The 16,326-nt window shown below is 35.6% G+C and overlaps 1 protein-coding gene across 7 annotated transcripts in view; it reads right to left on the reverse strand.

Annotated features, from left to right (window-relative positions):
- Positions 1-2,381: 2,381 nt before the first annotated feature.
- PPP3CB (protein phosphatase 3 catalytic subunit beta) overlaps positions 2,382-16,326 on the reverse strand; it is a 43,025-nt gene continuing 29,080 nt past the window's right edge. The window contains exons 11-15 of one of the 7 annotated variants that reach the window (XM_044757128.2): positions 13,552-13,578; positions 11,403-11,484; positions 10,555-10,652; positions 5,426-5,455; positions 2,382-3,999 (exon numbers count right to left, since the gene is read on the reverse strand). In XM_044757128.2, the coding sequence (XP_044613063.1) occupies positions 3,821-3,999; positions 5,426-5,455; positions 10,555-10,652; positions 11,403-11,484; positions 13,552-13,578 (416 nt within the window). In that variant the 3' untranslated portion in view covers positions 2,382-3,820. Of the gene's footprint in view, positions 4,000-5,425; positions 5,456-10,554; positions 10,653-11,402; positions 11,488-13,551; positions 13,579-16,326 lie in introns of all 7 variants that reach the window. The other 6 variants (XM_044757122.2, XM_014858874.3, XM_014858875.3 and 3 more) reach the window with 6 other exon arrangements.

The following is a 16,326-nucleotide window of genomic DNA, read 5'->3' on the forward strand; positions in this document are numbered from 1 at the left end:
GCCTGTGGACTTGTCTCTTTCTGACCTTCCTTCTCCGCCAGGAAGGCTCAGAACTCTCTCAACACTCCTGAACGCACCCAAGACCAGGCAGGCTGAGGAAAAATGAAGCCTACTGTTTCCTGAACCCCTCTCATTAAGGCAGTATTTCTATTTTCAGGTCAGAGCATCAGGAAAAAACCCTTGGGATTAGTTTAGAAGTCAGTATTTGGTCAGTATTTGGTTGGGAAGAGTAGGCACTAGCTCAGAGGAACAGGAACCCCTGGAGTTCTGGATGTCAATCTAGACCCAGGATGAGTTCCCCCAAGCTCAAAGTCCTTTTTAGCACAACAAACACTGCTCAAACACAACTCAACAATGACCAATCTAGGCTTAAGCACAAATATAATAACCAGGAAAGGAAAATAGAAATGGTTACTTAATGGTATAGAAGGAAATCAATTTTAGGGGAAACATCCAGAATTAATTTGTAAATTTCACTTTCCCTGAAAGGAGAGCAAGATACTTTCTGAGTCATTATAATCAGGGGCACTCCACTTGTTTGTGTATTTCAAAAGAGGAATAAATATTTCTGGAATATTAAAGTAAGCAAGACCAAAATATTAAGGACTAAAAATGCATACTATTTCTAGGAACAGAAAATAGAAAAGAATCAACCCAAACACCTTCTCATTTCTTCCTGTAATAGATGTGATCCATCCACATTCCAGGCTCCTTTTCACTTAGAACTGTCAAGCTCCAGAACCTATCAGAAGTTGTTAGGGTAGTGGTTCCATATGGCTGCAAGACCTGACTTTTTGCTTACATCGGGCCCCAGCTATGTCACTTACCTGCTTCTGTGAACATCATCAAACTGGGGAACAGAACCACTTGCAAAGAGGTCCTGGAATGTGACAAATCAAATCTACATATGAACAGATGCAGAGAATGGATTTCAAAGGAACCCAAATTGTAGAAAGCACAAGCTACAAGCAGGGAAGGTGAAAGGAAAGTGTTAAGGATGCAACAAAACATTAGATAACATTATGTAGAATAGCTGTGGACAAAGGAAAATCACTTGCAACAGACAAAATTCCTGAATAAAATAGGGGTGATTCATTTAAGCAAAGGCTTCACGCCAATTTCAAATTTAACTGGCAGAACATGTAAAGGTTATGATTTCTGTTAATAATGGCTGAACTGCAGAAGGTATAAGAAGTCAGAGATTATCTTTTCTAACTGAAGAGTGTCACCTTTGAATATAAGAGGAGATAATACATAGAAAAAATTTGATACTGAATATTAATTTACATTTTCCCATCACTACTACTTGTCTGGTAGACATTTAAATTTACAATTTAGAAAGATCTGAACTTCTCACAATTTGCATTCATCATGAGTTACACTGAAAAAAAACCTTAAAAAATACTTTTATAGTTGATTGCGAAACCAGTTATGAAGAAAGCCTACAAAGAGGTTTCTATTCAACAAGGAGGAAGCGGTCTATGAGGCACTGCTACCACCCTTCACATGTGCCACTTTTTCTGAGTTCCGTTCCTTTCTTTTACTTCTTTTTAAACTTTACCATCAACTCATAATTCTTCTAGTTTGCCAATGATGCTTTAAGTTTGCCCATGATTCCCACAAACATTATACAACTCCAGTGAAGGATCTAAGAGGTAAAGAAGTTCCTGGTACCTGATATACTAAACTCTTAATTTAGAGATGCATAGTTTTCATAAAACAATAACATTAAGAAGAATCTTTTTTGTGTATGTGTGAGGAAGACTGGCCCTGAGTTAACATCCATTGCCAATCTTTCTCTTTTTGCTTGAGGAAGATTGTTGCTGAGCTAACATCTTGTTGCTGAGTAACAAAATTCTAGCCAAAACATTTTCTTTCAATTAAAACTTAAGTGAAACAGTGATTTTAATTATTCAATTTAGGAGGACTATAATAGGCATCCAAAGTTCTCTCATGCTCAGTTACCAATGCTCATCTAAAAGAAGTGCGACGAAAGTTAGAAAAAAAGGTGCAAAATTTAGAAGAATTTAATTCATCGAGCCAGTCCTGATGGCCTAGTGGTTAAAGCTGCTCACTCTCACTGCTTCAGCAGCCCAGGTTTGGTTCCCAGGTGTGGAACCACGCCACTCATCTATCAGTAGCCATGGTGTGGCGGCAGCTCACAAAGAAGAACTAGCAGGACTTACAACCAGAATATGCAACTACGTACTGGGGCTTTGGGAGGAAAAAAAATAAAAGAATTTAATTCATCAAATTACCATGAACTATCCATGAGGTAATCTTCTCTGAAGGATGTATCCCAGTTCCATCAACAGGATTTTCTGATTTGCATAAGAAGGTCCAGTTAGACTACATCTTCCAAATAAAACCCAAGACAGAGATAGGAGCAGCGGCCCATGCATGGAATTTATTGTGTGCTACTGTTTATAAAATATTTGAATAGTCCTGCACATGCATAATATTTCCAACTTAGACAGGAGACCATACAGGGTGCACTTTCTGGCAAACAAAACAATAGATGGTTCCGCTGCCTGGAGCTCTGAGTTGTATTCCAGGGCATGAGGGAAGCAGGCCACCAAAGTAAAGGGAAATACCAAACTACAGTGGTAATCAATACACATCAATAATTGTGAAAAATTAGCACATGATTCCATTTAGTTTAACCAAGCAGTTCTGTAACTATCAAAAGAAAATGTTCAACATGCAGTCTTGACTTTTATGCTTCCACTAACATTTGAATGATTGAACAGAACCATTGGTTCTATGCTGCATTGCTTAACCAAAAACACTTCCAGAACATTTTAAAATTTCCTTTGCATCGAAACATAAAAATGATAGAAAGCCAGCAGTAAATCACCCTGGTGGCTACTGAAGCAACTTGAGTACTCACAATAAACTAAAATTTCTCATAACATCTAGGTAACCTATACATGTCGTACCTGTACATCATAGGTCTATATATTAAATATTTTCAAAATGAAAACATGCATACACAAAATACGTCAAGTTTTACAGACATGATTTGAATTAAAATTTACTTTGACAATGTACAAACTTCTTTTAAAGTACCTTAAATGATTAATTCTGTAATTCTTTATAATTTTGAAATTTAGAGGTTTTCTTCTTAAATCTCTGGGGTGTAAATCTCAAAAGATGTGGGCAAAAAAAGATTCTAAATTGGTTTTTGGATTTGTGTTCAAGTAAGAGAGTCTGCCTAGAAATAGGTTATGCATTCATAATTCAAAAATACCAAGACTATATTACAGAATTAGCCACATTTAAGAACTATAAACCTGACATCAGCATTTTGTATAAATGCCAACTGGGTTTCTCAGCATTTTGCCCATAACTCAAAATACAGCTTAGTAACCTCAGAAATGTATTTTAAGACCATGCTAATTCATCCTTTAAAGACATTTCATGGGGGGAAAAAGTCCACATGAGCTACTACGATTGCATTTGAAGTCAGGGTTGAAAAACAAAATCTAATTCTACCGAGGGGAAAAAGAAATCTCATTTGTAAACTTAAATGTGTGAACCACAAGCATAAATGGAGGTGTAGTTGCCCTCCACTGGAAATTGCCCCAAGCCCCTTGCTCACTGCTCTCCACATTGGCAGCGATGACCCAGTCTTATCAGATAGCACAACATGTCCCAGGGCCCTCAAGCCTCCATCTAGGAAGGGGCCGGGGTCTCAAAAGCACAATGGTTTCTCCGGAGGGACTGTGACATTTACAGTCAGCTTGGCCAACCCCTCCAGCTCCTCGGGTGATCTGTCCATTTGGGGCCCGAGATGTGAGAGTCCCTGGGAAGCCGTGGGTCACTGGGCACTATGGTTGCCAGTCCCGTGGTTCTCAGTGGCATGTGCGGTGTTCAGAGAATTGAAACCATCTTGCTGTACAGCATCTTTCCGGGGTGGCATTCTCTCATTGATCCTATCCAAACCCTTTGCCTCTTCAAAACTGCAGATTCTATGTGGTGGAGAGAATCCTCGTATTGCTTAACAAAATGCAAATTTGATAAGTCAGTAATTGAAAAACATTTCTGAGATTTCAAAAACATAATTAATGATTTTTAAGAAGAATGAAATTAGCTGTATGTAGCAACATTTAAATCTTACTTTACTGAATCCTATCCCCATTCCAGACTTCCCCTTTAAAATGTGAAGTGTTTAAACCTAAATATAAACATGATAACTTCAAAGACGATAAGGTTAACATAACCTTTTAAAAAAAAAACAAACACAAAAATAACCTTCCCTTGCCCCCACAATCAACCTCCAAGCAATGGTCTCAGGGTCTCAGTCTAACTTCTACTACATCAATTATCTCCTACCTCGGACTCTAAGATCACCAATGACTATCATAGTAAGGCGGCAACAAGAGTAGGGGCAAGTGAGGAGGCTAAATAAGGTTAATCCTCGACATACAAATCTGTTCCAAGAGCTTGGGAGGAGAAAGACATAAAGTTAAGTTAAAATTTAGCAGATGAGAACTTTCTTGGAGGTCAAGGTATCATCATGCCATCACCACCAATATGAACTGAAAAAGGTGGGAAATGCCTCCAGAGTTAGATGTGTGTTTGGCTGACAGCAAAAAGTATTTATAGTTTCATATTTTAGGAGTTGTCTTCCTTAATTCACTGGCTATTCACTGCATGTTCTCTGGAAACCAAAATCAAAATAAATGGCAATTCTCCTCTAATTGTTATGGTTTCTCATTCACTTCATCCGGAATGATGCATCCTCCATTATTAAAATATGCATAGAAACAATTTCCACACTACTGGTTATAATCTGCTTGCTTTAATATATGCAATCCTTGGGACTCAGAGTCTGTGCATGTGAACCAAATAAATGGCTGGGGCAGCAAAGCATTCAGTGATGTGTAATATATCAAGCCAACACATTATATACATAAATATAATATTATCAGCAAACACTATCCCAAATTGCAGCAAAAAAAAAAATCATAGTGACAGCTCCTGCACTCTTAAGTGAATTACAGAAAATGAATAAAAACAAATTCAAACCTATATTTAGAGAGGGTTTCACTTAGGAAAAAATTATCTGCATAGCATAGAATCATGCAAAATATGGAATAGATCTTTATTTGCAACTTTAAATGCTAAATCATAGCACAACATCATGCTGTACTCTAAACAATTTTAAAGAATTCAGGAACATTAACTGCTGATTGCATACTATACTAGAAAAAGGAAAAAACCAGATTGTCACTATGGAAATCAGCCCTTGTGATTTAAAAAAAAAAAAAAAAAAAGGAGGAATGTGACTGTTAAACTTGATGAGTCAGTGAGTCTAATTCATGGCCTGTGCAAGCTAGGAATAAGACAAACCCACAGGACATTCTCTGATGCCCACCCACACACCACAGATCTCTGCCCAGTGCAAGGACTCTGATCGTACCTTTTTCAGCCTCAATAGCCTCAACTGTGGCTGTACAGAAGTGAGCAGAGGCATGCAAAATGAATGAGAGAGATGAGAAGGGTCATATTGTACAGCAGAAAAGGCAATGATCACTTAAAATATCACAATACCCCATACTACATCATCATTTACAATTTAACATAAATATTACCCATATTAGAGAGTCCCATCCAATTCCCCAAATCCTGACACAGCACAGTTTACACACAGCACTATGACAACATCGCTCAGAGCACAGAACACTCAGACCTATTGTAAACACAAACACCTCAGCACCCATGCAAATGCACTCCAATATTAATTACCCATCTTGAATTCAGTATTTTGATGGCCTTAGAATTTTCCAACAGGCTTATTATATCACAATCACAAGGAAGTTCTCTAAGGTGAAATTATGATGGTAGATTTGTGGCAGAAGAGCAAACAGGAGACTGTTTTCCTTCATGTCTAATTGAAATAATACTCATCATCAGTTGATTCCCTGAGATACAAACTAGAAGGGGTCAACAGTGCTTTTCCTGTCACTTCTAATTCATAGGGCAAAACATAAGCTGCAAAAGTTGGTATGGCTACAGTGAAATTTAAGGGCAGTAAACATGGTAAGTTACTCTAAGTAGAAAAGTTCTATAGTTCTCTTCTTTGTGGGTAACCTAAAAGGACTCCTCTTGTCTACTAGGTACTTCCTTTCTATTCCAACATTGACGTTCCAAATATCTAAAGATATTAACATCTATAGCCCTAAAAAAAAATCCACTTATGTTGTTTATCATGAACTCAAATCTGCCTCAGGTAGTAACAGCCCGCATTCTCAAGCGAAGATAGAAAGGCTACTGAGCATCTTTTCAAGCCCATCCACTAACTAGAAAGGAATGAAGAGAGAGAATTAACTTCTTACAGGCAATAAATCCTAATTATTTCATGATATGGACATACATACAGGTCATATAAATGAGAAATGCATTCTTGGTATAGTTTGTCTCTGGTCCAGTTAGAGAATCCCAACATGTTTAGTCATACATTTTATAGTCAAAGATTCTTTGGCTCATCTCTGGGCTCAAAGTGTATAAGGCACTGACATTCAGGACCAAGACCAAAGATTGCAGAGGACAATATTGCCTGATAATAATGCCAATTCTCCACTTTATCTAAAGTGCACACACTCAGAATTATTTATACCAATAATGCCCCATCCCTTCTATTTCACTTCTTCTACAATAAGGCCAAATAGAATAATCATTCCTGAAATGACTTTTTAACAGCACAAATGATTTAGAAATGATAAATTTTATCCAAAGCAGTTGTTAATGTGGAAGGACTCTGATGAATCAAGGAATTAAAGTAGACTAAATTAGACAAGTTTGTTGACCTTAACCAGACAGTAAAGTGAATTGGGGACCCAAAAGAAGTAGGATGAACACTGAATGAAGGAAAAATTAATTTTCCTTAACTGTTAAATTATACCACAAATCAAAGCATACTTATTGTATACCCACTGTACATATCATCATTTAACAAAATCCAGCCCTGTACACTTGGAAAACACTCTTGGAATTTGCCCAGACAGAAAACTATGGGATAAATGACTCACCTCTACTTGATTAGCCCCGGAATTCCTATTCTTCAAAATGTGAACTATTTTCTTTATAATTTAGAAATGGAATGAGGAAAAAATAAAATGCCTATCAGAATACGTTTTAAAGAGCTTGTGGTAACAGAAGTGATTTTATATGAAATATTTCATAACTTGTATCATATAGGGTAATAAATTAAAAATAAAACTGGTATCACTATAAGAATTTGTATCTATTTGAGTGTATCAACAGTTTAAAAGTCTATTAATGGAACTGGCCCGGTGGCGCAGCGGTTAAGTGCGCACATTCTGCTTCAGCAGCCTGGGGTTCGCTGGTTCTGATCCCGGGTATGGACATGGCACGGCTTGGCAAGCCATGCTGTGGTAGGTATCCCATATATAAAGTGGAGGAAGATGGGCACAGATGTGAGCTCAGGGCCAGTCTTCCTCAGCAAAAAGAGGAGGATTGGCAGCAGATGTTAGCTCAGGGCTAATTTTCCTCAGGAAAAAAAAATGTCTATTAATAAGTTTTTCAAATTATGAAATGTGACAATATACTTTTGAAATCATTCTATGGGCTTTTAGTTCTACGTGTAAAAGCATTTTCTAGGTCAATTATATTCTCTGCTCTTTCCTGAGACCTCTAAAGGCTTTTATCCTTTTCAGAATAAAAACTAGATATCACACTCAAAACTGCATACCATGTCAGGCTTGAATGCTTAGAATTGAAAGGTCATTTCAGGCTTAAACATTAAGCTGGAAAGAAAGAGATCTGATAATTGCAAATTCTATCTGAAAGGCACTATTTTTCCTCTATTTGTTTTCAGTTTTATTATGTATCTTGGCATGGCCTTAATAAGTTTGAGTATAATGCTGTCTCAAACTGTGTTCCTCAATACTACACAGGATAACAGATCAAGAGGAATGTGACATTACTAAAATAGAAATGGCCACATATTTTCCCATATAGGTCTGGTGAAGGTAGCATTATAGGACTAGCTCCCAATCAAATTTCCATGAAGAAAACAAACTCACATAAAATATAATATCAAATCCTACTCAAAGAGAGTTGTGCAGTTTGTAAAAACACTTGAGAAATATCATAAATTAACTTTAAAATTACTGAGAGGACAATTTTTATTTTCTGACAATAGGACTGAGGTTTTAGAATTTAAAAACTTTCTTTTGGCAATACTCAACTCTCAGTTATTCACATCGGGGAACATGTCTCCTAAAATTTTAAATGTTAGATAAGTTTTTAAAAATCACGCAGATACAGCTTTTGTATGAGTTATTTGTTTCAAAATGGGATTGTCTTATGCTAGGGAAATCACTTCAACCAAATGCTCAAACCATATTATCAAGACCCATCACTGGTAGAGCTAGGGAGCTACCTAGTTTCCCAGATTAGACCCCTTAAGCTCAGCACCATCCAATAACTCACTCTATGATGGAAATAGACAGTCCCATCAGTAAAGCTGTCTTTCAAACCTTTCCTGTGGTTGGGGGTGATTTCAAAGTTGGAAGACTGAGCTTCAGGCTGCATGCAAATTAAGAATAAATAGAAGAGCCAAGCTGTCAACAAAGCATGTAACTAGCGGGTGCTAATTGTGAAATCTGAAAGAAAGATCTGCTGTGGATATAATGTAAAAGTAATAATACATCCAAGGATAACTGAGAGACGACTGTAGTGTAGATTTATTTAAGTATGAGATCCTTGTGGTTTTCTTTATTTTCTTCTGAACAAAGAGCAGGAAATGGATAACATTTTTCAAGCTATTAAAATTCATTCTTTCCTATTAACATTTTTCCTAATTTTATTGAATGTTTAAAATCTTAATTTGTTTTCATGAAATTCTTTTTAGTTCACTTTTCTAATGTTTACAATATAACAAGAAAAATGGAGGGTAGGAAACATAAAGAGAATCAAAGCAGTTTGTTTTTTGTAAAATCAAAAAAAGAAACCTCATTCAGAATGAAAATGTGAAGCTATAATTTCAAAACATAGTTGTACTTTCACACATACCAGTGGTGGTAGCAGACAACACAATAACATATAAAATAGAACACGTATAGGCTACAAGTAGAAATTATTTGTCTACAGGAAAAATTCCTTTTTCAAATTTATTTAAGCATTTATTAAGAGACTGAGTGAAATGAAATTGTGAAAAGTTGATCTAATTGAAGTTTATTCAAAAATTTAAATTAAAATTTCCTAATTTTTTTTGTTTTAAAAAATTCTCTAATTATAACACCAAAAAGAAATTGTTAATCATGACTAAGGAAAACATCAGATCTGTTGCTGCCTGTTTTAATAAAGCAATGACCCTTGGAGGGCTGTCAAAAGTGACTACAAGAAAACATATAAATTAAGGCTTTCCATATCACATTTTTTGCTTTCCAATCACAAGGGAAAGAAATCTAGAGTTTGGGTTACTGTGTATAATCTATAACATTCACATCACTCTCTTCTATTTAATCTGTAATGGGCTTTCAAAAAGTTAACCCAGTATTTACACAGATATTTACGCCAAAAAAGGTTAGGTTTTTTAAAATGTAAAATATTCAATGAGCCAGATTACAGGAATGCTTTACGTATAATTCTTTTTATTTTCATGCAAAATAAAGGCACACTTAATAACACCCTTTCAATTTTGACTTACAGGATTTAAATTCAACCCCTTATAACAATGACTTAATATCTAATGTTACATTCATGTTCAGAATGCACAAAGTGCAGCAACAAATGCAGCAAACCTCAAAACAAGGTGCTACGAAGTTGCTTCTACATCAAAAGACAGACAAGTGTCTGATAGAGTAATTTAATTTAACATACTTTTACAGACATACAGCTAACCTAAAGAAAGACAGACAGTTTAGGAAAGCAGCTACATCTGCAGAGGAAGGAAACAGCATGTTACAGACAGTCAATTATACATAGAACATTTGACAAACACCACAGAAAACAAACTTTGGCATCATTTACCACGGTACAAAACCTTGCACAAATCTTTTGGCAAGTGAAGTGAATAAGTAATGTTCTGGGGCCCAAGCAGATTGCTAACTCTAAAATTAAGTATCTGAAAATATAAGCATAGTCTAATACAATTACATAAGTTAAAAAAATAAAAAATAGGAAACTTGGAATTACATTTCCATTTTAGTAATATGGATATATATCCTTGATTCACGTTCTGAAACTTTAAAAGAAAAGGGGTTTTAAAAGAAAAAGGTGCTTTAGACAAATGAATAAATATTTCAGACATTATAATGTGAGCCTCTCCCATATCATTTCATGAAAAGCTGAGAGACCGACCATTATTTTCAATTGAAAGGAATACCCACTCTATCAATTTTCTGCCATGGTCAGATTATTAATCAGACACTACCTATCAGATAGAATTCTGCCTGTGTCAGCTGCTGAGACAGGAACTAAAAAGCAGAAGGAATTCTCTGCATGCACTGTGTGTATTGTTAGCAAAAGAGTGAGGTGTGCCCCAGTCCATCTGAGGCACAGCAAGTTGCATAACATCATTACCACTTTGCAGGGTCTGCCGTCCTCCAGCCAACACTCCACTAGGCAACATCCCTGTGGGAGTCAGGCCCTTGAGTGTCAGCACACTTTCACTCTCCTCCCTATAGCAGAGAGATATAATAAACATCAGAGACTTCCACCAAGTACTTAGTTTAAAAAAGGAGATGGCGCCCAGATATAGGCCATGCATATAATTTATGACATTCATTGTTATTACTATATTCTCAATGCCAAGATACACATTTTTCTGTATTCTAAATGTTTCAGACATGAAGTTGTGCCTTACAACTGAGGTATAAATTGTTTTTCCTGAAAAGTTTTATTGAATATGTGATGAGATTCATCATCAACGGGCATCATACAATTGAGAAAATATGGTATTTCACATGCTTTTAAGTTCAAATGTCTGATATAATCAGTTTTGCGAACAAATTTTTAAGGACTGACCCTTTCATGTGTACCCTTAAACTTGGTCTTCCTGAATTAACCCCTGGAAGACAATTTCTGGCTCCAGCAAAAGGGACTTCCTACAGGGATAAGCAAGTTCATCAGGAATATTCTAAAAAGTAACCCTTCCTTCTTATCCTGCTCTAATTTTCAAGGTGCAGACCAGTACTTTCATCACAGAAGGACAAGAAATACAAAAGGTGAACAATATTAATCACAAGGGTCAAAAATCCTAGTTTCAAAGGGATTTGCGTTCCCTTCTTCAATAGGTAAATGTACAACCAACTTCTTTACAGGAAGAATACTACTACATTGCTTTTAGATGTCAAACAGGCCACTATTTCTCACAAAATACAACAAAAGTAATTTCTGTAAAACAAATAATCAGGAAAATACATCATTACCTGAGAACAGAGAAGACCCTTGCCATCTTGCCAATTGCTCGAATTTTGTTTCTTATGATTTCTTTCCGGGCTGCAGCTGAACCTACTTTCAATGCAATAAATAGAAAGAAAGACTCAAGTTTAGGGTATCCACACATGCACCATTCTATTAGCCTGTTCCACGCTCATCAGAATCAACACCAAGCCCCCTGCCACCAGCTCACATGGAGGAGACTAGATGAACTCATGCCAAAAAGCTTTTCACTCCTTCAATGTTTAGCTCAGCACTGGGCTAATACTAGGGTCTCATACAGATACAAATGAAAAGTAATCCACAAACTTTATGACTCTTACAGTACTGACTAATCAGTAAAATAGCTATGGGAAGGAAACTAGAGCCCAACCTGTATCATAAACCAGAGGACAAAAAAAAATGGTAACAATCCTACGGTCTTTGTTTAATTCTCATGAGAGCCTTGGCATGCAGATTGACAAGAACTGGTAATAGCCTATAGTCTTCTGTTTAACTATCATAAAAGCCTTTGACATGCAGGCTGGAAATATCCCATCATACCAAGACAAAATGAGCTTCCTTGTTCTAAGTTGGTCTAAAAACAATGGTACAAAGCGACTACTGTTCAGGCAACCCCAAACTAAGGACAATACCAGCATTTCAACAACAATGTACATCTCAACCTCATGAACCAGGTGTCCTCTAAGGTCATGCAAAACCCTTACATCCCTAGGTGAGTATGACACAAGGAGAGTGAGCAATGAGAAAAGACTCCCTAAAAAAACATGACTAAAAGATAACTAATGCTTCATCTCTGAAGGGTTAGCTGTGCTGCCTATCACTGATACAGAAGAGAATATACCAAAATAACTAAATCTTTGGGTGAAGAAAGCCTCAAAGGTTTTATCTTCCTTCCCTTGGCCTCCAGAAAGAACAACAACCTCAGTCCTGTTATCTCATATATAGCAACTAGAATCACTCTGGACCCAAGAGTGTGGTTCCTTAGAACTGTGCTTCAACATGATGAAAACACACATATGGAAGCACCATGGTTGAGGAGAAGGTTAAGGAAAAGCTAAAGACACTAGACCAAAAGGGGTCTTAGGTATACAGAGGTCTGAACAACTCTAAGTCTTCTGGTCTAGAGCTTCTCATTTAAAATTCAAGCAGCTCACAAACACATATAATTAAAAACTAAGATTATGACTGGATCTTACTGCAAAGAAACAGAAAAAGAAATCCAATCTCAAAATGAAAACAAAAGACATATTTTAGAGAAAATAGGCTCCATGACCATATTTATGATACTCTAAAGGGTAATATTTTGAGCACTGAAGCTACAGTTTTTACAAGTCCAAAACTGCGTAGGTATCATGGCACTACACAGGTATTTTTAAAATGCCAAAAAAATTATAAGTCTCAGAATCATAGAATATTAGAATTTGAAGAGACATTAGAGATCTTGCAAAATTTAATCTTCTAATTTTATAGACAAAGAAACTAAGTTTACTAAGTGTCTTGTTCAAGGACATAAGGTAAGTCTAATTCTTTTCAAACAAACTAATATAGACATTTCATTTTAAAATTGACAGAATTTTTAAAACAGCTAGACTGGGGGAAAGGTATGGGGATGGGAGAGGATGGCTGTAATGAGGTACATTCATATTTTCAGCCTTAATTTATATATCTATAAAACTGAATGATATGTAAACTATGCTGATTTCAAATTTTAAAATTCACTGGAATATAAAAACACTGTACAAATCAGGATTTTAAATCAGTCTACAAACACATCATGCATAATATTAAAGTAAATGTCCACAGTAAAATTACTTTGGGGAATAAGACAGACAATCAAACACCCCTAATCATGCAGGGAAAAGTACAAAACATTACAAATAAGCAAAAGAATGAAATTTAAAAACAAGAGGAATGAAAAAGAGGGAAAAATATTTCCATGCACAGAAAGACAGATATCTTGGAATATGACTTCTAAAAACATCAAATTCTAACTTAGATAAAACTTAAACTAAATTTGCACAAGGCCCAAGAGGACTCTGCATAAATAGTTACTCAATGAATGTGCTAACTTACATGAACATGAGGATAACTTATGAAGTCATATTTCAAAACAATGTTACTCTGTCTGGTCTGTACCTTTTTTACTGCCATATATGAGCCGTTCTTCAGATGGAGAGTCCAGAAAAAAGGAAGTGAATGATGGAGAAAAGGTGGTTGAGACAAATAAAAAGATAGAGATTTAACTTGGCAGTGGTACTGAAGAATGAATGTAGAGAAAGGGAGAAAAATGAAGGCCTTCATATTTGAAATTTGAAAAATGCAGTACTGTAGCAACTGGCAAGTGAAAGAGGGATGCCACTGGGTAAAGCTCTAAAGGGAAGATTTCTTAAAAGATACATGTTCAGAAGAAATTATGGACAGAATGACTACAGTATTTGATGAAAGTAGACAAATTAGGGACAGGAAAAAAAACACGTGAAAACACATAAAAGACTGTGCTAACAACAATTGCACATTTATATTGATACCCCTAAGGAAATGTGTCACCCATGGAACTATGTTAAGTGAAAGGTAATAACACAAATGAGATACAAACTCATGTGGTTCTTCAAGGACACCAACATCTGCAAAATCTGTAGTATATACAGAGAAATGTAGATAACTTTATAAACTACCTCAGTGAAAAATCTTACCCACCCCAATAAAGGAAAGGCTAAGCCTCCCACACTTCATAATAACAAGTGCGTACAATTTCTTGAATCTCAATTATAGAACTTTTGCACATACTCAGGATCAACAATATGTGCTGTCTGTTCCCAATCCAATCTGGAAGTTTGAGGGACATCTTTTTGCAGAAATAGTAACAGATTGTTTCAAAGCAAGTAATAGCTCTAAGAGTAGGCAGCAGAGATGTTTCATTTGAGCTTTCCATATCTTCCATTCGAATGGTGAAACACATGATTCAATTGTAGGAAATGTAAAATTTTAATTTAGTAAAACTGTAACACATACGGATTATGTATTTCCTTTACCAAACTCAAAACAAAAGATAAACATCTGAAAGAAACAGTATGCATTCTAAATATCACAGAAATCAGAGTTCGAAAATTCTCTTTAAAAAAAATCTCTTTAATGATTAAACAATGCCTCTTTACAAATGCTATGTGCATTTATACATGCCATATGTGTATGCAAATCTCTGCCTTTAAAAATAACCCCTCACATACATTAAACAATACAGAATACCAAAGACCATTGCCTTGAATATGCAAAAACTACTCTTTCCTACCTGCGACTGGGAAATCTATAATGCTGCCCGCTCTCTTTCCCCACAGAAATCCCCACAGAAAAGCTAAATCCTTATCTGCCTTGACAGTAATCCCCACCCCACCAAGTTTTCTTTCTAAATCAGATTTCTCCCCAGGCCCACTGCTGAGTGGGAAAAGGGGAAGGAGAGAACAGAAGGCGTGCTATCATGGTGAAAGGAAAGGAGAAAAGATGGACGGAGTTAAAGAGAAGAAATATGGGAATGTGAATAAGGAAGGGAAATGAACCTAGTTCCAGCAGCTCTTTTCCCTACCCTATGCTAGATCTCCTCCCCTTTCCTCCATTCCTCAATGTTCTTTCTCCCCAACATCACTCTCATTTCTCCGTGAAAACTCCCAGACCCATATTCTTAAAATTTTCTTGGAATCCCTGCTCCTAATACTTGATAGTGAAAGGGTGAAGAAATGAGGAGTAATTGCACCTGCCATGTTGGCAATGAACAGAGATCTATTTCTAGTATTTAAAGCTGGAACTCAGTATATTTTCCCATAGAAACATTGTCATAAGCGGTGCTTATCAATTTTTTAAATTACTGAAGAGTGGGAAAGAATTTTCATCCTCTCTATTCCCTCAATTTATGGATGAGAAGATCCTGAGAAGTTAGGTGACTTTTCCAAGATTACACAACTAGTATAACTGTAGTGCCAAGACACCTAAACCATTGATCCTTTTCACTAAACTATACTGCCTCTTTAATGATCAAATTTGGTTCATTCCTGGAGTACCAGAATGATACAATTGGATAAATAAGCATAATTTACCATTAATAGGGAAAATGTTGATGAGGTACATAAATCTCATTTGAAGAAACATAATAAAACTTTCTATCTATTCCTGGTTGAATCCCAAAAAATGATTGTCTATCTTCACATAAGTTTCTAAACCAAGTACTATATTAAACTTAACAGGGAAACTTTTTTCCTTCTTATCATAGGAAGAGGACTAAAGCATCATCTATCATTACTCCTATTTAATACACTCAGCGATATTGATACAATTTTTTTTTCTTTCCTTTTTGGGGTGAAGAAGATTAGCCCTGAGCTAACATCTGCGCCAATCTTCCTCCACTTTGATACAAATTTTTGAAGAATAAAAAGAAATAAAAGGTTAAAAAGTTGAAAAGAAATAACAGTATCAGCCTTATGCAAATGACATATTTTTAAAAGTTAAGGAAAACAAAATTAAAATTACCATAAGAAATAATTCTGCTAATCAAAGTTATTGAACATAAAATAAACCCACAAAGATATAATTCCTTTATACACAGAAAATATGTTAAGAGAGATACCAGTTGTAACAGTAATAAGAATACAAAATACTGAAGTACTAACTTAACTTGCTAATAATACATATTTTCAAATAAAAACTATGTAATTTTAAGTGGAATAATCATATATTAAATATATTAAGTGGAGTAATTATAGTACATGAACTAATTATATAAAGTAAGAGATCTTGATCTAAATTTAGGAAACTATTTTTTTAAAAATTTCCTAGATTCAGAGAAAATTTAATATACTATCAATTAAAACTCCTACTAGATATTTCATAGCATTTGACAAGTTAACAAAAAACTTCATCTGA

Source organism: Equus asinus, chromosome 2 (genome assembly GCF_041296235.1).
Source record: "Equus asinus isolate D_3611 breed Donkey chromosome 2, EquAss-T2T_v2, whole genome shotgun sequence".
Classification (NCBI taxonomy): Eukaryota; Metazoa; Chordata; class Mammalia; order Perissodactyla; family Equidae; genus Equus; species Equus asinus.